The following is a 21,258-nucleotide window of genomic DNA, read 5'->3' on the forward strand; positions in this document are numbered from 1 at the left end:
AATTCTCTGACATCCCTGTCAAGAGTCCAGATGCCAGCCCAGTGGACTATTGTGCTTCCAGACTTCTCAAGCGGTGTTTGTCCCATCGTCGAGTCCGCACCATCTCTGGCCTGTAGAAAGTCTGTAAAGAGGAGTGGGATGCAGTACCCACGGTCCAACTGCAACGCAGTCTCCTGCAATGGAAATTCCGATGCCGGGCAGTAATCAGTAGAGATGCCCTACTAATGGAACACGACCGGCAGTGGAAACACGGCATTTCCTAGGCATTTCAAATTCGGCTCAACATAAATGAATCAACCTCTGTATATAGGTCAGATGCAAAAATTATTATTAAATCTTACAAACAACATTGTAAAAAAGTTAACTAATACATCTTACTCACCGTATGCATTTCTGATGAACTCTGAATGTAACACCTTGTTTATTAAGTCCTCAGGAAAAATATTCCTCATTGTAAGGTAGTTAATGCAAGCTATTAAGCATTTGGGATGATTCTCAATCTCATCCTTTCTAGTTTCACTCCTCAACTCTTCAACAATACTTTGAAACAAACACGGTTTTGTCTCAGGGTCAAAATCAAAAGACGTCATTACAAAAAGTATTTTTTCCAAGTCTTTCAATCTTGTAGTTTGCAAGTTGGCAGCATATTTGTGTGTAATACATTGAATTAATTTCTCATGGAACACTTGAGTGTTGACTCCAACCAACGCAAGATGTGCTGCCGCCGCACAACTCAAATTCTCAACTCTTGGCACTAACTTATCTAGTAGTTCATACAACGTGCCCGTCAGTGAAATCGGTAAACTATAACGAAACACTTTCAACAACGAACACAGAGGCACTTCTTGCACTGTTTCAATTTCACGGAAAACTCTATTCATTATTGTTGCTAATAAGTTAGGATCCCGGATTTTTGTCTGCGTTTTGAAAAATCCCATTGCAAATATACCTAATTCATCGCAACTCAGTTCATGAATATGTTTTGCAAGTTTGTACTCATATTCATACATATTAAAGCATGAGTCTGTTTGTCTGGCTACATTGAAATAAAACATTGTTTGTATTAACTGTTGGGCAGACAGTGGATTAAGCCTTCTACTGATTTTCCGCAAAGCAAACCACACGAAGTCACATACACGACCTAGGTCCAGATTGAACCAATGGTCTGCAAAGTATAAAATCTTAGACCTTTGCCAGTCTTTTAAACGGCTAATACATTCTTTATCAAGCGTACTCCACACCTCATGAAAATTACGACATTTTACAGATTCTAGATTTATATTCTGTTTCCATAAAATTAAACTCTGCAGTAATTTCGCTAGTTCATCATCATTTACATCTTTACAATTTTCTATCACAGCTGTACATATGTGATCAAAAACTTCATCTGTGATACAACGCTGAGCATGTGCGCAGTAACTTGCGACGTGAGCGAAATTTTTAACAACATCCGAAGGTGTTAAAGTTGACCAATTTAAGGCCATAAGAGTTTCAAATTCATTTTCTGTAACTACTGGTGTGTTCTTTAATTGTGGTACTAGACTTTCTCTATATTTGGAATTATTTACCATGATAGAATATGCAAACTGATTTTCTTTCTCTACAAACAATTTTGCTGAATTTGTTGCTGACAAATGGAGGAACTTATTATTCCACTTTCCACATGTTGTAGTAAGTAGTATCTGCGAAGACAGAATTCTAGAGTGTAGTTTGTTTTCAATGAAGCCCAAAGGTATTAATATACTTCTGCGAGAATTGTCGTAATGAAACGATCTGTGTCTCAGTGAAATTGTACATATTCTAGTTAAACTCTTACGGAACATATTGGCCTTTAAATGTAATTGCACAATATAAACTTTCAATACTTTTACTGATTTCTTAAGTTTTGAAAATCAAAGATAAAAACGCCAATACCTTATGGACATTATTAACAGTATTATTTAAATGTATATTAGCATACTTAATTCTAACACAGACCCTTCTTCAACATTCCCATAGTTTGTATCAAACAACAGTTTTCACTATCCATAAACAAAACTAATTTCAAAATAATACAATACTCCTGAATATACGACCATATTAACTAAATATAATTCTTGAATTAGCAAGCATCAGGACGGTTTTCTTCTTTTACATAACTGCCACAAATTCTTGGTCACTGGTAACACGAATGATAGTATTAAAATTATTAATGCTAATAAAAATGGCTGTTATCCTTTGCTTCAGTAATAAATATTTTTATTACTTTTAACTAGACGATATTCACATCTTTCGATTGGAGTGCAGAACCTGGAAGAAAGCAAGAAGAACTGAAATCAAGAAAAAAAAAAATATTGAATATTCATTTAACATTTACCATTGACACTAAGATTTTAAATAAATTTTGATGAAAAGCAATATTTAAATAAAAATTTAATTTTGCATATTAGAAGTATATCTTTGAAAAGACTTCTAAACGTGCTGGGAATCAAACCAGCTTCTTGCTTGCACACTGATTGATTGAGCTACCATAGATAAAATCTACTTTTGGGTTGGGCTGAACCTGTTGGCTTTTAGTCTTTACTTTTACGGATAATCCATGTCGCTATTGGTAAATATATATTGTATTACTTCTTGGTAGAGTCAATAATGGTCCGGGTTTAACCCTTTACCAATTTCACTATAAAATAATTCTTTATACCTAGATTAAATTACAAAGTTCTTTTGTAATATACAAAAATGTTTGTCCTTAGCACATGTATGTGACCTTGGATGATAAAGGATAGAACTAGTCTTGTGCGGGAACCCCTTTGCTCATGGCAACCTCCAGGGATTAGGTAAGGTGACCAGTGCGACCTCAGAAGCAGTTGTTGAGAGTTAGCTGATCAGTTTTGAACTGATAATTTAGTCCTTTCCTGATCTTCTTTTATAAGTAATATTGGGTGTTTCGTCCATCTTCGGATTTTACCGCGTCGGCTTCGTGTCTTCCTGTTTTCTTCCGTATCGTCTGCTCTATAAATAATAGCATGTGTTTTATAATTATAACATGTGCTTGAAGAAGTAATACACATTGAAAAGTAGGGATTGTTACAATATTTATTGATTAAGGCTTAACGTTCCTTCTTAGTACCAAGAGTAGTTTTCGTAATAGTTCCTACCCATCCTTTATTCCCGCAATAATGTTGCTGATATATACACTTAAGTTCTATGAATATTTAAATTAAAGATTCAATCTGTGGGGTTACTTTTGTCTTGTTGAGAAGGCACGATTACTGTGATTATAATTGCTGCTTACCGAAATTATATTAAAAGATACTTATAATTTAACCTGTTTCTAAATTTTGTAAAAGCTGTGAGATTTCGCTTTCGCTGTTCTGTTTCATACCACATTTGTGAAGGAATATATAGCAGCACAACTGGATGACAATTACCTTCAGAGTTAAAATATCCTCTTTCATCATACAATAAATCAAGTATTCGATTCAGTCTTCAAAAGGAGACTCATACCCTTTGGGACAGCTTGAGAGTAAAGAATCCTCTCACGAGTGATAAGAACTTATTTTTCTTGTAAACTGTGATTCTTTTCTAACATTGCATTTCGCGAAACAGAATTTTCTGTGTTTCTAAGGTTAAAACTAATAATTATGAAGAAATGGAGTGGGTGGTTTTAAAATACCATCATGCTTTCACAAATTCGTGTCAAGCAAACATCGAGTAAAATAATTCCTCACTTTTCATTCTGTAATATTTAGCAAAAGACACATATTCGAAACTATACAAATTACAGACAATATGCTAACATTTTCAGGAATTTTAACCATTAATTTACTTTCTTGCAATTGTGATTTCTAAAAATACTTTGTACTTCCTAGCTTTTGACTCTTCCCTAGAGTCTAAGTCTGCAAAGTACTTTCAAGAATCACAATTACAACAAGCGAAATAATATATAAATTACTTTATTTCAAGCACCTTGAATCTAAGCCGCTACCAGCTTCGCTGATAAATTTTCAGTGGTCGAGACTTCTACCTTGTTCCGAGCTATTTAGGATACGTTTAAATGAAAATAAGCAATAAAATAGCTCTAAAATCTACACGCATCTGGATGAAATTTATACAAGTTCCATGTAGTGTGTTTGTACACTTATCAGACACTCATTCTTGTATTTTTCCTTTTTGAAGTCTCACTTCACTATTACTAATTTTTAGTATCGGTGGACATAAACATTTATACCTCCTGAGATAAGGAAAGGGACATCAACTAAAAGAGGAACTCAGTTGTAACTTTCATTTTTTTGGAAAATTGCAGAATTTGTATTTGCAAAATCCTACTTGTATTTGCAGAATTAACTTTTCTCCCAATATTTCGGTTACATGCACGAGTAACCTTTAACGAGGATTAATGAAGCTTAATACATGTTGTATACTAAGATCTTCATATGCTTATTGTTTTAGTATCAGAGGACATTTCAAATTTACGTTCATACAAAATAACGTATTTTTACTTTTGGATTATTCTTTACATAGAAAGGGAAATTCTTCACGCTGAACATAATTAATTTATACATAAATTTGAAACGTTCAAACTAAAACAATAGGCATGTGAACGTATTAACATACATTTGTTAGGCCTAATTAAATCTTGTTAAAGGTTACTCGTGTATGTTAATCAAAATATTGGAAGGTTCATTACGCATTAAGGAATACAAATAGATAAGTATTGTAGTTACATTTTATTTAGTTTAAAAGCTATGCAATTCTATATGTTTGTATCCCAAAATCAAAGCACTGGGATAGGTGAAGAGTGAAGATGGTGGGTCAGCAAGTGGAGTTCATGATGATGAAACTAGAGCAGTCATCAAGTCCCTCTTCCTTCAGAGAAAAGTCTGCAAAGATCATCTCTGATGAGATGCTATAAACAATGAGGGTCCATGCCCCGTGCTATGCCACTGTTAAGAGCTGGGTTGTCAAATTTAGTAGAGAACATTTGAGCGTTGAAGCAGAGCCCCTCCCCGGGAGCCTCGGAGACCTTCTACAGTGATTGTGTTCGAAACAATTGAAAAACTCCATGAAATGAATCTCTCAGACTGATGCATTTCTGCTAAAAGGATACCAGCGGATCTAGCCATCTCCCGTGTACGCGTTAGTGTCATTAGTAGTGATCATTTTGACATGAGTGGATTCCCAAACGTTTGCATTCATACCAGAAGCATACAAGGGTGCCAAGGGTGATCAAGAGACGTTTTGAATAGGATGCCACTAATTTTGTTGCACTTTTGGTTGCGGAGAACGAAACATGGATCTATTTCTATGACCAACAGACAACAGAAAATCAAAAGAAAGGCGTCACAGTGGTTCACCGACAGACAAAGAAGTTTCGGGTATAAAAGTGTAGTTCAAAGGTTCTTGCTAGTATTTTCTTAGATTAGTATGGCGTAGTCTTTGTTGATTATCTACACCATAACCGAGCCTTACTATGCATCATTACTAGATAGGCTTAAATAAGACCTTAAAAAAAGCACCAATGGAAAACTGTCTACCTTCATGACAATGCATTCCCACACAACAGCAATGAACAAATTGGAATATTAGGATCTGAAACTTGAATCACCCACCCTATTCACCTGACTACCACATGACTACCACCTATTCCTATATTTAAAAAAACACTGAAAGATTTTTTTTGTGGGGGGGGGGAGGGATTAAACAAACAACCTGCAGGACCAAAGCAAAAGAGTGCATCGAACTGAAGAGAGTATACTGAATAAATCCATCACAATAATACTCCGACTTTGGGAGACTTGTTTTTTATAGAAAAGCTAGACTTTTCAGCACTCCCTCGTATGTAAAATACTAATATCTATAAAATGAATTTTACGGAGTTTTGCTGAGAATATTATTGTACTAAGTCTGGGTATCAATGAATTTAAGACATACTGGTAGTGCTATTGATCAAATGATCAGGCATTTCTGGTCAGTTTTATACAGCGGAATAGTCACCTACTTGTATTCCTATGTAAATTATCACATCCAACATCTCGAATGCTTCACTCGGGCACTCCTCTTCAGGAACAAACACAGGCTTAAGTCATTTATTACAATATAAGATCTTTACATGTTTAGTTGTATTAGCACAATGGCAAATATAAGAATGGCTGACATATTATATTAAATAGTGGTAAATTAAAAGAGGGTGCTCAACTGAAGTATTAGAAATATTGGGTGTAACTGACATAGGAACACGAGTAGGTGAGAATTAATTCGTTACATTATAATGTTCCACACGCTTTATAAGTAATTAAACATTTAATTCTACCCAAAGGCGCCCATCAGGGGGAGCAAGGTGAGGCACTTGCCCCCCTAGAGAAAATTGTACTTCGGAAGATCGAAAACCCAACAGAATTTTTAGAATAGTTACCGCAAAATTTGAAACTATATTTAAAATGTCGCTTATATTTGACCCCCCCTTCCTCTGGAAACAACAACATAGGCGCCCTTGGTTCTACCTTGTAAAGTGTTAGGTCTACACATTATTTCAAAAAAAAAAAAAAAAAAAAAAAAAAAAAAAAAAATGTGGACGAATAATAGTGATAAATAAGTCGAAAGAAGATATTTTTCATATAATTCAAATAAACAAATAAAATCTTTTAGTTTAACGTTCCACGACTATGTCCGTTGGGCTAAGGAAGACGGATGATTTAGGCAAGTGAATGATGATGGATGAACCGGTGTAATGAGAATTTGGGAGGAAAAGGGTGTATCTCAAGAAAACATACGAACACGTTGATATGCATCATACTTATTTGGGTCGATCGAACCAGGGACCCCATGCACTAGAGCTATGAGCTCTAATATCGTGCCTCTCCCCCCTTCAAAAAAAACAAGAATATGGTTTAAAGATAATATTGACGTATAGTGAAAAAAAAATCGAATATGGATTTTGATTGTAGATGAAATCTGGCTACACAATATCTCAGCCTAGACTTACTTTGTGCTATTGAAATGCTAAACTCATAGGTATGTTAATGAGTTTAGCATAAGCTTTTCTTTTCTACATAGCAATTATACTTTTCTTAATGAACAGCATAAGCCTGCAAGTTTATCGTTCTCAATATACTCGTATGCTTACTTTACATACATAACAGAATGGACTTATGTCTGTACCCCGATAATTTCTGTGTTTATTTGTTAAGTATTCTCAATATCTCGATCCTGTCAGGGGTCATGATCACCAATATTTTTCCTTAAATATTAGCTTCACTGATATTTACAAAGTAAGAAATCGTAAATATGCTAAATTTAAACAATAAAGAGTCGCGAGAAAATTATTGCGAAAATAATGACTACATTATTACATCAAGATTAAGAAACAACTTAGCGAGCACATAAAAGCCGTTACTGCTTTTGATGACAGCATATTTTAAATATCAACATTACAGGGATGGTCGGGAAGTGTGGTGTCCAAGCGACATAGTTATATAATACATATGGTATTAGTTATGTAAGCGTTATGCTTTCTGGAATATTTGGGGCTCATTTTCTTTTACACGACAGTACACACTAGCGCAAGATTGAAAAAATAGTGGATCTCCAGCAAACAAAAATTGAAATGTCCGTGACTTTGATCCCCGAAAAGGTCGAACTATTGAGAATATACAACAAATAAGCATTAAAAAGTAACGCGGTACAAAGGTAATACATTATTCCACAGTAAGATGTACTCTATAGTCTGTCGGGGGTCTGATTAGTCTGTCTGATTAGTAATCAGACTTTGCATATATATCAAAATTCTTCGCATTGAATCTTTGCAAGTTTCCAACGATCATCTACTTATTTCTTTTTTCTCTGTTCTAGCAAGTGAATGAAAAGCAACATTTCACAACAGAGTTAGGAGAGGACACTTACTGTCACCCATTTTGTATTATCTATACATTGAAATAGCAATAAAAATAATAAAGGCAGTAGAAATAAAAAAAAAGCCTGCTTTGTTGAAAAAAACGGAAATTTTGGATTTTTTTCGTGATTCTTCTATCTAAATAGCTTTCTCATAGTATACTCTATAGTTAAATAAGATTTCATGACCTAAATGTTATATTTCGCTCTGGAATTCACCATCGTGATGGATGGAGCACATGTTTTATGAATTGAAGTAAACATAAAGTACTTAGTATTTGAGAGCAATTTTAGAGGTTATTTAACTTTATTTAACCAAATATTTACAATTCGACATATACTCGAAAACAAGTAAGAATACAATACCCCGGTTCATCAACTATTTATTGATTTTAGAAACGCTTACGACTCGGTTAGGAGAGAAACGTACAACATTCTCACAGAATTTGGAATACCGAAAAACCTAATTAGATTAATTAAGATGTTTAAATGAATCCCAAAGTAAAGTCCGGCTAAGAAAATTTTTGTCCACGAGCTTTCACGTCGAGAATGAACTGAAACAAGAAGATGCGTTGTCGCCATTATTATTTAACTTTGTTCTGGAATACGCTATACGGAAAATCAAAGATAGCAACCAGGGTCTACAGTTGAATGGGGTTCACCAGGTTATGGCATATGCTGATGATGTAAATTTTGTAGAAGATGATAGGAGAACAATAGAAAGAAATGCAGAGGTCTTATTAAACGCTTGCAGGGACATGGGTTCAGAAGTAAATGCAGAGAAAACTAAATACATGGAAGTCCGTCGGGATCGTAATACGGCAAGCGTTAAAATACCGAATAATACTTTTGATAAAGTGGATACTTTCAAATACCTAGGAACAATTTTAACAGACGAAAACCAAATTCACCGAGAAATTAAATGTCGGCTAAAAGCAGGGAATTCGTGTTATTATTCAGTTCAAAATCTCCTGTCGTCACGAATTCTGCCGAGGAATTTGAAGCTTAAAATATATAAAACGATAATCATACTTGTTGTTCTGTATGATTATGAAACATGGTCGCTTACTCGGAAGGAATAACATAGATTGAAAGTATTTGAGAACAAGATCCTAAGACGAATATTCGGACCCAAGAGGAACGGGAATGGGGAATGCGGAAACTTCATAACGAGAAACTACATAATTTATATGGTTTACCCAACATTGTTAGAGTCATCAAGTCTTAGGTGGGCGGGTCATGTAGCTAGAATGGAAGAAAGTGGAAACGCTTTCAAAGTCTTGACTGGAAGATCAATCGGAAAACGACCATTAGGAAGACTTAGGCGCAGATAGGAGGACAATATTAAGATGGATCTCGCAAAAATAGGAATACAAAGTAGAAACTGGATCCAATTGGCTAAGGACACAAGTCAGTGGAGAGCTTTTGTGAACGCGGCATTGAACCTGCGGGTTTCACAGGCCAGAGAGTTAGGTAGTTAGTTTTATTTAACTTTATTTTAACTTCTGACTTATCGACATTTTTTCTTCTCTAGATCATTTCATTTTAGTCATCCGTGTTTTATCTCTTAGTACTCTAGCTTCTAGCACATAAGTTAAACTTATGTTTTTCAAAATATACGTCAGAGCGTACCTTTACATTTCGCTTATATTGTAGCTGTACAATGAATTAACAATAATCTTCTGGGCACAACCTTGAATACCATTTTATACAAATAATCAGTAGCAATTTAGAAAAAAAAATATTTTGGGAGGAGTTTCTCTGATTAATGTTTGATTTTTCTAAAAATCTCTCATTTTTATTTAGGAGGAGCTTGAAGTTTATAAGCACAGCATAACTAATATTTCGTTTGTTTTAGAAACGGGGATGAGGCTTCAGTCCGAAAGACACCCCACACACTAACCCCCTTCGCAAATCCGTCACTGCTGGTAATTAGCAATAACTATGATTTAAAAATAATAAAAAAGGAAGTCGGCCAGCACTAGCAGTACACGCACTATCTCTACATTCACAGAGGAAATTAAGAAAAATTTTTGTCAGAATGGTCCCATGCGGGATTGAATCCCGGACTACACCATAGAAGAGCAAAAGCTAACCACTTAGTCATGTTTGTTGTGCAGTTATACTTGACTTAAATGAATTCTGTAGGGATTTTTTTTTTCTTTTTGAGAGTTTTGGTTAAAAGGGAGTTATCGTGGTCCCGTATTTTTAAACTTTTTTGGGTTTAAAATGTACATTTTCGGAAAATTAACGAAAATCCATGCTCCAATATTCCAGATTTTCGTTAGTTTTCAGGGTTAAAATAGTTTTTGGAAAAATGGAATATCCGTTATTTATGTACATGTAAATACGAATCAAATGACACCCATTTCGTCCCGGGCGGTCACTGGTCCGTATTGCCCAAAATCCCGGATTTTCGTTAATTTCGGGCTCAAAACACAATTTTCGGGAAAATCGCATATCAATTATTCATGTAAATGTGAATACGAATCGAATAACACTCATTTCGTCCAGTCGGCCATTGGTCCGCATTGACCATTTTTCCCCCCTAATTCGATCTTCAAGTGGTCGGTTCCAGAAATCAAAAGTAGTGCCGTTTGACACAGTTCATCTAGAGAAACCTACATTTTAAACCCAAAAAAGTTGAGGGGCCACGGTGGCTCAGTGGTAGAGCGTTTATCTCTGGTGCTAGGGGTCTCGGGTTCAAACCCTGCTCCCGCCAAGTGAACTTTGTGGTGGACAAACACCGTGTGCGTGGGTTTTCTCGGAGTTCTCCCGTTTCCTCCCACTTTCTTCATTCCACCGTTTCATTCATTACTCATTATCACCGTCTCCTTTAGCCTAGCCGGCATAACTGTGGGACGTAAAACTCAAAATTTCATTTTTTTTTTCAAAAAAGTTGAAAAATGCGGTGCCATGGTAACTCCTTTTTAAACCGAGAGTTCAGTAATGAAATGTTAAATTTCCCTTGTTAAAAAGTCAGGACTGGGTAAACCGTGATGGTGATTATATATTCTAGAGCCTTGGTAACTACACGTTCAGATGAATAGTTTACTACACATATGATACACTAACAGAAAATTCGGTACGTGTTTGGTCAACCTTTGGAAACATCTACACTAAGGCGCGAAATCGTCGACTCACCGAAAGAGTGGAGAAACTAGTAACAAAAAGATGCAACTTGAAACTCCTGGGAAAGTCTTCAAGCAGTCCAAGTCATACTCGTTCTTTTGCAGCAGATTTATTTTCGAGATTTTATATTGTTATCTACACAACCGCTAATTAAATGAGTTTTTGTGTCGTAGAGAAGCGAAACAAAGTCTGCTTTGTCAATTTAAAGCAGAATTTTGAAAAAAGCCTAAACTTTCCCAAGCAAAAAAGACTTTTTTTTTTCAAAAAATCAAAAATCATGTTTTCTTCCGAGCTTCTACATCTCTAAAAGACAGCCACGCCTTAGGAATAACTGTTCGCAGACAAGATAGATTTTGCTTAGATATGCGGTCGATGTTGTACTATTGGAGAACTGAAAAAAAAAAAAGCAATTGTAATGCAGAAGATGCAGCATATTCATGGGGATCAACAAGGTCAGGACAAGAGGTGTGCTAAAAATGATACCACAAGAAAAATGAAAAATATTTATTGAAAGAAATGGAGGAAACCCAAACGAAGAAATAACTTTCAGAAAAGATTGACTGGAAATCTCAACGAAGAACTCATGAAACGAAAAACTTATAAAAGCATCTAAATATGGATCTGTTCATCAAGATTGGAAAGCTTCGAAATTAAGTGCTACAGAAAAAGGGTGAAACCCAAGATAAGCAGATAAGATATTAAACAATTTGTATTCGAAATCGTAAGAAAACTAAAAAGAAGAATCTTGAAAAAGATTTCGCGGGAGATAGATTGATTACAGGGATGCAAACTACTTTTGAGGTCAAAATTACTTACATAGAAAACTGAATTGCAGTAAACTTATTTTCATAAGATGAAAAAATAATTACAACTGCTCAGGCCAATTTCCCTTGCCTCCTTTTACTCATACAAACTTAAGAACCTTATTATGATGTTCACTCCTTTTTGTTTTTTTTTTCTTTTCTTTAAAAAGGTAGTAATTAATGAAGACTTTTGTTCTTCCACATTTTTCTGAATTTTATCAGCCTTTTGTTTCTTTTCATCAGCTTCTTTCTTCATCTTTGTGACACTGTCAACCATTACCTGTGTCACATCGGCTCCAACAAGATCCTTGTTCTTAATGGCCTCTCTCAATTGTTCATTTGCTTCCTTCAGTAACATATCAGATGTTTGTCTCTTGTTTTCTTCTTCATCCCTTAAATGTTTTAAAGCACATAATTTTCCTTCAATTTCCTTCCTTAATTAAAAGTTGTTTTTTTTCTTCACTTCTTCAGCTGCCTGTTGTTTATCCTCTGCTTCTGTTGTTTTTCCTTTAATTTCCTCTGCTGCTCACAAAACTCTCTATAACTCTTATAAACTGTATGTGTCAGAAGCTCTTTAGATATATACTATATACACAAGATGTGCCTTCCCATCATATATCTCATATAGAGCTCCCTTAATGTGCAAATGAGCATTGAGAACCCTCTGTGACATGTTAGCCCTATCAGGTGTCATAATGCATAGAGAGATTGAAAAACCTGTTTCAATTTCGCTTGAGCGATGTGAAAGTGAGAGGGCTGTTTTCACAATTTTTAACACTGTTGGAAATTTAAGCTCTCCTAAAATGTTAGTTACAACAAACATCTATTCTTTTCTCAGTAGTTGTGATCTCATCGTCTTCTAACCTTAATAGTCTCCACTCATCCACAAGTGTGTCTTCTTTGTAAGGATTAGGCAAAGCTTCTGTTATTTTGACAATTTTCTTCCAGCTGTCCACTTTTGCTTTCTTTCTTGAAGATTCCAACACTCCAAATGTTTTAACAGAGGCTTAGAAACCATAGATGACTTGTTGAAAGTATGCTTACAACTAACAACATATGTGTTTTCTTCTTTGATGCAACAAAGATTACGCTTTTCATGCGCTTTACTCAACTTTCCTTTTACACTTTTTCTGCAATTGATTTCTTGCAGAGGAAGGAAATTTTTCTCATCACTGAATGTTTGCACAGAAAAGTGTGCTGACGTTTTGCAAATTCGGTTCATAAGAGTGCTTGTTATGGACCTGAGCATATGATGCATGATGTGGACAAGTGGCTCTTCTTTTTGGAAGTATCTCGTTTAGTGAATAAGTAAACAGCCGAACATACAAACAGTACTTCTGCTTTCATTGTGTCAATTTTCAACACTTACAATGTTTTTATATTGTGAACATTTTATTAAATGACTTATGTACTTTGGAATATATGAAATTTTTTTCTTTTTTATCGTTGCAAAGAGCCCAAAATACTGACTTCGTCAAAAATATTGACTTTTACTGACTAGTTTGCATCCCTGTTTATTAGACAAATTATGCAACATAGAGAAATAACACTATTGGCTTTTAGTAACAAAGGGAATAACAAAAGGAAGAACACCCAGAGAGAGGCAGAGACTAAGTACGCGAACAAAATAATACAAATATAAGCTGTAAGGCATATAAATTACAAAGAAATGAAAAGTGAACTCAGGACAGGAAAGTCGAAATGTTTTTGAACCAATCAAAAGACTGCTTAGGCAAGAAGCAGACATTCCTCAAATCTATAATCAAGTTTAGGCGCAACTATCTATAATCACTTAAAGGGAAGCTTTTCACCAATTCTTCCACTACCATTCAGATGCAATTATCTTCCTTCTCTAGTCTACAGGAACAAGCGTTTTTTAATTATTTTTTATTATTTTTTTTATTGTGATAGTGCAAATCGTATACTAACATGGAACACGGTACTTGAAGCGCACCACTCCTATCCCCTGTCAAGATAAAGTATATTGGGGCAAGCATATAACGAGTACAAACGTAGTTTTACATATTTATTATTATTTGAGGGTCATTTTACATCGCTCGCTTTAATTGAAATCCTCGCACAAGACGCGAAAAATGGCTTTACTTTCAACTATAAAAACAGTCATATTAGGAATTGATGAAATAAAGATCCAATATATTTCAATCAAAAATTTTCTTGTAGGCCGTATATCTGGAGAACTATATACTTTTGTATAATGTAGCCAAACCCAAACTATCACTAAACTTAGTATCATGTGCTTATTCCGTAGAAAATACGAAAACTCGATTTAGGGACCGTTTAAAAATGATGTGGCCCTTGATCAAAAAACTAATTATTGGCCAAGATCGCAATCTTTTGATCCATTTTTTCCCCTGAAATTCTTGTTCGTATCATTCTATTTTAATTAAAATAAATGTGAATTCATATAATCTGTATTTTTTTTTTTTTTTTATCAGGAAATGCTTTTCCAGTAATCTACCAATTATTTCTTGTGGACGGAATTGAATGGCCACTAAAGACCGCGACTTGCATCTAATCGAGTTACCGTAGGGGTGGAGCAGATGGGCATATGCGAAGATGCGTCCTACGAAGCAGGCGTATTACCATGGTGTGTGTGTGTGTAAACTAATAGTGGAAAAAACATTGTGCTGCTATGCCTTACGTATCTCACACTTTTGGAAGACTTATCGTTACAGATCATGACTTAACATTAAGTCAAATGCATTTAGATGGAATTGAAAATGAAAATGAAATGAAATCTTTGAGTTTTATGTCCCACAGATATGCCAGTTAGGCTAAAGGAGACGGTGATGATGAGTAATGAATGAAATGATGGAATGAAGAAAGTGGGAAGAAACGGGAGAACCCCAAGAAAACCCACCCTGACGGTGTTTGTCCACTACAAAGTTCACTTGGCGGGGGCTGGGATCGAACCCGGGACCCCAAGCACCAAGTTCATCATGACACCCTTATGAATTATTAAGGGTACAGTTTCGATTACGCTTTTTAACATTATCACGCGTGTCAGAGATAAGATTCTCATATATTTTGATGAGTTACATATTCCCCTTTTCAAGTAACATTTGATATTTGTTTTCTTAATTTTGAAAATCTTGTTTCTGAAAAATACAATTTTTGTAAGCATATAGCCTGCACCTCTGCTGCTATGGACGCACTCCAGCGAGACACTCCTGCTTCTCCCTGCCCTGACGCGATTAGATGCAATACAGTGGAAGTCTAGCACAGGTTATTTTGGAACTTGTCAACATAATTACATCAACCACGCCTTCTTATCACTAACGATACAGCAATACAACCTATTGCAAAATACTTCTACGCCAGTTCTACTTTTCGATGTGCATGAAGACGAACTGGAGCATGTAATGCAAAGTAAACCCTTACTTGAAAACTCCTATTGAAGGACAATTAATCCAAACATTTTAGTATAAATTAACAGACAAATTCTGACCAAAGCATATATTAACTAATAAATAATATTAATATAAATTTATTTTATAATATAAAATAATGTAAATAATAAATAATATTATTTATTAGTTAATATTTGGTGAGAATTTGTCTGTTAATTTATACAAGAAGTTCCAGAGCTAGAATGAGTGGTATTCAAACATTTTAGAATTTGAATCATGGTTAATGTTCAGATGAAGGGAGCCAAACGTACTCTAATATTAACGGAAATGAGAGAAATTGTAACATTTTTTGATCAAAAAAAAAAAAAGACTGGCCTCCTCAACTAAACATCACTTCTAACTATAGAGAAAATAACAAAATAAGGCAAGAATGCACTTTACGAAAATAAGTGATTTTACCATGTTGTTAATATGACGCAAGGTAGGAATAAGTAGGGTAGGATCGGGTTACCTTAGGGTTAGGGAAATTTGAATCTATTTTGTTAAAATTAACAGAGTGTAATTACTCGTATTGTTATGTATTATATCGGTGGCATATTTTTGGAACTTGGGGGTCAAAATAGTTTGTTTAAGTTTCGTGCTTTCTTGCTATATTTTCTGTATTTTTTGATGGTTTAGGTTGGTTAGATTATATTAGGATATTTGGATTTGGGGGCCAGTATTCTTTGCTTAAAATTCGTACTTTCTTCCCATATTTTCTGTTTTTGATGGTTTAGGGTAGGTTAGGTTAAGTTCTGTTATGTTAGTAATTACACTTACATAACATCAACTCATTTCTCCTGTAAACATGGTGATTTTACCTGATTTTGTGCCCCAAGTTCCAAAATTATCCCGAATGTTCTGCACAAAGTGCACTCTTACCCAAAATAATAAAAAAATAACACTTTTGTCTATGTTCTAATAGTGTTCCAAATTTTACTTGCACAATTAAGTTCCTTGAACATTGGTCTTTCTTTGCTAAGCACAAGCTTCTACTCATACATTTATGTCCCGCTAATATTCACCTTTATAAGAAAGTTTCGCTAATGAGATGACACACATTAAAAAAAAAATTCTTTAGTATTCTTTCCATAAAGGTTATATGCTGTATCGCCGGACCAATTTTAGGAAATTTACCGGGTCAATTGGAGAATTTATTTTAGTTTGTGAGGAAGAATGAGTGAAAGTCAGGTAAGGGGAATAGTAACAGTTAAGAAAATGTGCGTATTTTTTGGTTGTTGTTGATGTTATAAGGAGCACTGTATGTGGAGGCGATGGACTATTTCGCGGAGATGTACACTTGTTTTACTATATGGACCCATAGATTGTAAAAGTGGCAAGAAAAATTTGGGCAAGTCTTTAACTTGCCATTTCATGTAGAGAACAGAACCCAACTAACCCTGCGGGGCTTCTAACCCGTTCCTACTACTACTACTACTTATATTATGGTTCCGTATAGTAAAATTACACGCCTAGTAACGTAATCTAAAGGAACGTAATGTAATCCAAGCAAATATAACCGAATGCAGTACATTTTGGTACTGTTTTCGATTTTTAAATTGGTCCGGCGATACAGTAGTAATGCCCTTTTAATAAGGTGCACCAAAAAATTCCGATTTTGCCTTGTACTACATTCTTGCAAAGAAAAAATGAAATATATAAATACTTAATTAGTTATATATGATAATGCACAAAATGATTTTACCCTTGTCTTCTACTTAAGTTCTCGTAATTAATGTATAACTATGATATTATATATTCAGTCAGTTACTTCAGACTTTGTATTTTGTTTCAGAATACACCTGTTTCATCTTTTCTCCATCTGCCCTTGCTGCTTGCTCCAAGAGAGCACAGTTCAATTGAGCAGGTCTAGAATTTGTAAAGAAGTAGGGCCCCAATTCGTAACGGTTTTTGTGAACGCAACGTTAAATTTGAGATTTGGTTTGCGATAACCAGCATTGCATTAATAATGACTTTTCGTATTATTTGCGTTTCATTACTGTACGTAAAATTTTGGATAAGTTATCGTTAAGTAAGTAGTAAATTTTGCGTTAGTTACGGAAAGTGTCCGTGCGCGCCGACTACGTGGATGCCGCGGTGCTCCGGCACTGACAGAAATAATTTTGTGGGTGGAAGATTTTTAGTTTAGACTCGGGTTTGAAGTCGTTTCACTTGCGTTTAAATCAGCCGTGTTACTGACTGAGCTAGGGCAGCCCCAACTTATCCTTATAGTACTTCATATTTTACTTATTTTACTTTATCACAGCACAGCCCTTTTGACAGTGTTTATAAAAGATTTTAACTAAATATCGAGACTTCTCTGAAAACATATAGGCTAATACGTCAAGCCATTGATATGCACCCATATAAATTCTGGGAAGTGGGAAGTTGGCGCCGTTGCCACAATGGCTATTTTGAAACCACCATTTCGCATAATGGCAATTCTAGAGTCTGGCAACATGCAAGGGCACCGATTTCTCTGTAAATTTTGGGGGCATTCAGATGCAGAAAGTATATATATATATATATATATATATATATATATATATATATATATATATATATATATATATATATATATATATATATATATATGAGGATTTTAAGACAAATTGCATTCAAATTATGCCAAATATTGAATATTCATAAATGTAAAGGAGGCCCACATGAGCTTTGGGGCCATGTCTCCCCGGCCCTGGCAACACGATTCTTCTATTTAAACTTGAGAACCATATTTCATTTCAAGAAGCTTTTTCACGTAGGACACTGTCATTCAATTGCATAAAATATGTCATATTGTACTCCTCTACAGCAATCATGTCAAATTCGAGGTCGGTGGGTCGCGTGCTGGCGATAAATTATTTTCCGTGGTCCTCGGTTCACTCCAAGAAAAGGAAATTTACAGAGAAGATAGTGGGTCAGTGAAAATCTGTCACGGGGTAGGGTATTGCGTCGGAAGTAGTGTTAGCTCTGTGGCTTTCTATGGAAAAACTTTAACTCTCTTTGCGCAAGCATTCAATTTTAAATGATACAGTTATTGAGAAAGAAATTCACTTGACACTTACTCGATCGTCACCTTCTGATATTCTCTTACCGATGAGGCTGCTGTATTCATAAATTTACATCACAATTTAATTTGAAATTGAGATATTTACGATAGGCATAAAAGAAACCAACTAAATTTTGATTTATTAAAGTTTAAGCATCGAGATATACTTTGTAACACTCGTAGTCATTCGAGGTTTTCGCAACATCCCCAAATAAATTGAAGGAACTGGAATTAGAGATATCATTTACAAAATTTAATTGCTTTGAAATATATTACCATTACATAGAATACGTCAATGTGTATTTGAATAAAAGTAGGTGGGCTACAACATACTTTTTATTATTTAATGTGGGTCGTTTGAGAACCGCTTTTCTATGGTGTTTAACCTTGAAACGGAAATGGTTTATTTCTGCCACTGCTGGTTAGAATAGAAGGTTAACGAAGAAGAAGAAACACCTTGGAACCTGAATCAATTGCGAAAAACTGCTTCTCTGTATCTCTTATCGTTTCTTTTCTGATACCTGTAGACAGACGGATGGGCATAGTCCCCCTTTCCTATTTCATATTCAATCGGAAATCTTTTTTATATTTGTTGAGTATATGGTCTTTGGGTTCGACCTCCACTGGAATCAGCATTGGAAGAATTTTTTTTTTTTTTTAATTATGATCATTTAGTATCAACGCTCATAGAGCATTTTGTAATATTCGTTTTTTCTTTTTCTAATTCATTAAACTCGGCACATAGAGGCAAACATTCTTTAAGTCCTTTACCTTTTCCCCTTATTTCCGCTTATGCTATCATTATTAGTGCTGTCGAAATAGGTTTTTGAAAAAAACGAAAACCGGTTTTTGAAAAAGTGAAATTTCATAAAACCGAAATGTCGGTTTTGAAAACCGCATTTGCGGTTTCGGTTTTGAAAACCGCATTTGCGGTTTCGGTTTCGAAAACCGCATTTGCGGTTTCGGTTTTGAAAACCGCATTTGCGGTTTCGGTTTTGAAAACCGCATTTGCGGTTTCGGTTTTGAAAACCGCTTTTGCGGTTTCGGTTTTGAAAACCGCATTTGCGGTTTCGGTTTTGAAAACCGCTTTTGCGGTTTCGGTTTTGAAAACCGCTTTTGCGGTTTCGGTTTTGAAAACCGCAAATGTCACAAACAATCTACAGCACTAATATCAAGTAACGACGAGAAAACAGCAAAGAATCTTTCCCTACACCGGCTCACAGTTGCCAAATGGAGGGAAATTTCCCTCGGCGGCGTAGGGAAAAAATGATCAAAATTTGCAGAAGGAAAAGAAGGTATTTTTTCTTAAAATGTCCTAAAGTGTAGGGAAATTCTATACTTTTACAATTGGCAGAATAAAAAAAAAGTTGCAATTTCTCAAAGAGGCACGCTATCGTTATTGGGAAGTAAAAAGATACAGAACACAATATGATCGGTGTTTCCGTCTAGTATAAACTATTGCAGGTGTCTGGGACTTGCGATAAGAAGCCAGTTGACACAAGCAAAACCACAACATTCACATTTATCGGAGTGGCAACAAATCAACAATAAAATTGTGTATTGCGATAGAGATTTTCTTTCTTTCTTTTCTCTTTCTTTATATTAAGAAAGGGAGGTGGTGCCTTTTTGTTACCGGTAACAAAAGTAAGAGTGGCAGTACTATTTTTAAAAATATGGGGAAAGAGTAATAATAATACAAAAGATGTCAGTCTAAGTGGATGATATTTCAAATTGAATTTCATGAGTTGCATGTGTAGTGATTTTAAATAGGGATATACCTTATTTCTATTGAGCTTAGTGTTGGCTTATTACCCTATTTTAGCGGGTACCACCCGATTTTCAGGTTATATATTCGTCCCCCGCTTAAACATATCTTAATCACGAAAAACCACCCACTTTTTGGGATTGGAGAAAAATCTAAGAGGACTTAGTTGATAAAGTGTTGGTATGGTATATTCAACGTAAACCACTACACCTTTGACAATCTCAATCGCGATTGAGTTAAATTTGGACTCGCGCTCAGGCTCAGGCTCTGGACTGTCTGAGCAGTGCGCGTGTGCAGAATCATTTGCTAATAAAAGATCTGCTCTAATGCACAATGGTTTTCTTTGTATAGTTCATGTGTTTTCTATGTAATGTATTGGAGGTTCTATACGAATGAATATTCGTTTGTAGATGTTGTAACAAACACTTGAATTATTAATGCTTTCACAAGCTACAAGAATGCCGAACGACAATTTCAAGTGTAACTTTAAAGACTTATAGAAGCGAATTTACGTTTCTTAACCAGGGCAGAACTCAGTTTGAAGCAAAATGTATACTCTGGAAAACTGTTTCGTTTGAAAAGTAGGATGCAGAGAAGCAAATTGGACCTCCCCTGATTTTTATATATTTTGTAAACTAGATCACGAGGAACACGAATCTGAAGGCGTTTTGACATTCCGACCTCAGGAACTCGAGATATTAAAACTTAAAGTTTAATATAGACGCTATATGAAAAAAAACACAATATTCTCTATACGAAACATATTATGTCCTGTGAGATATATAAAGGTAACCAAGAAAGTTCTGTCGTTTTTTGTGGAGTTCTGTGTAAAATTGACCCTCATACCGTGAGTTGAATGCGAATGGAGATAAGGCGAAGGTCAGTTGTTGGTGTGGGTATATCCGACATTCTACCTGGTTGTGGCAGTTCAGTTACAACGTAAATGTATGTAAGGACGGAGTGAATATGGAACCTCCACAGAGCGTCATAGGAGCGTGTATGCTGTACGAGTTCCAACTTGGATCAAACGCCACTGTAGCAAGGCGGAAGATACCTCAGGCCTTTGGTGAGGGTGTCGTGATTACGCAGACAGTGCAAGGGTGGTTTAGCAAGTTTAAGAACGATGACGAAACACTCACGAAAGACGCACCACACGTGCCGGAAGACCAATATGTACAAAATGAGGATCTTCAGGTAGCAATTGAACCGAACAGACATGTGAGGAACTGG

General features: G+C 35.3%; 1 protein-coding gene across 1 annotated transcript in view; it reads right to left on the reverse strand.

Annotated features, from left to right (window-relative positions):
* The window catches only part of LOC145680741 (FAST kinase domain-containing protein 5, mitochondrial-like), a 50,979-nt gene extending 33,904 nt beyond the window's left edge, over positions 1–17,075 (reverse strand). The window contains exons 1-2 of the mRNA XM_081751702.1: positions 16,920–17,075; positions 383–2,289 (exon numbers count right to left, since the gene is read on the reverse strand). Coding sequence (XP_081607828.1) covers positions 383–1,823 — 1,441 coding nt within the window. The 5' untranslated portion in view covers positions 1,824–2,289; positions 16,920–17,075. The remainder of the gene's footprint in view (positions 1–382; positions 2,290–16,919) is intronic.
* Between the last annotated feature and the right edge of the window lie 4,183 nt (positions 17,076–21,258).

This window comes from Thermobia domestica, chromosome 3 (genome assembly GCF_964235325.1).
Source record: "Thermobia domestica chromosome 3, izTheDome1.hap1.1, whole genome shotgun sequence".
In the NCBI taxonomy this organism is placed as follows: domain Eukaryota; kingdom Metazoa; phylum Arthropoda; class Insecta; order Zygentoma; family Lepismatidae; genus Thermobia; species Thermobia domestica.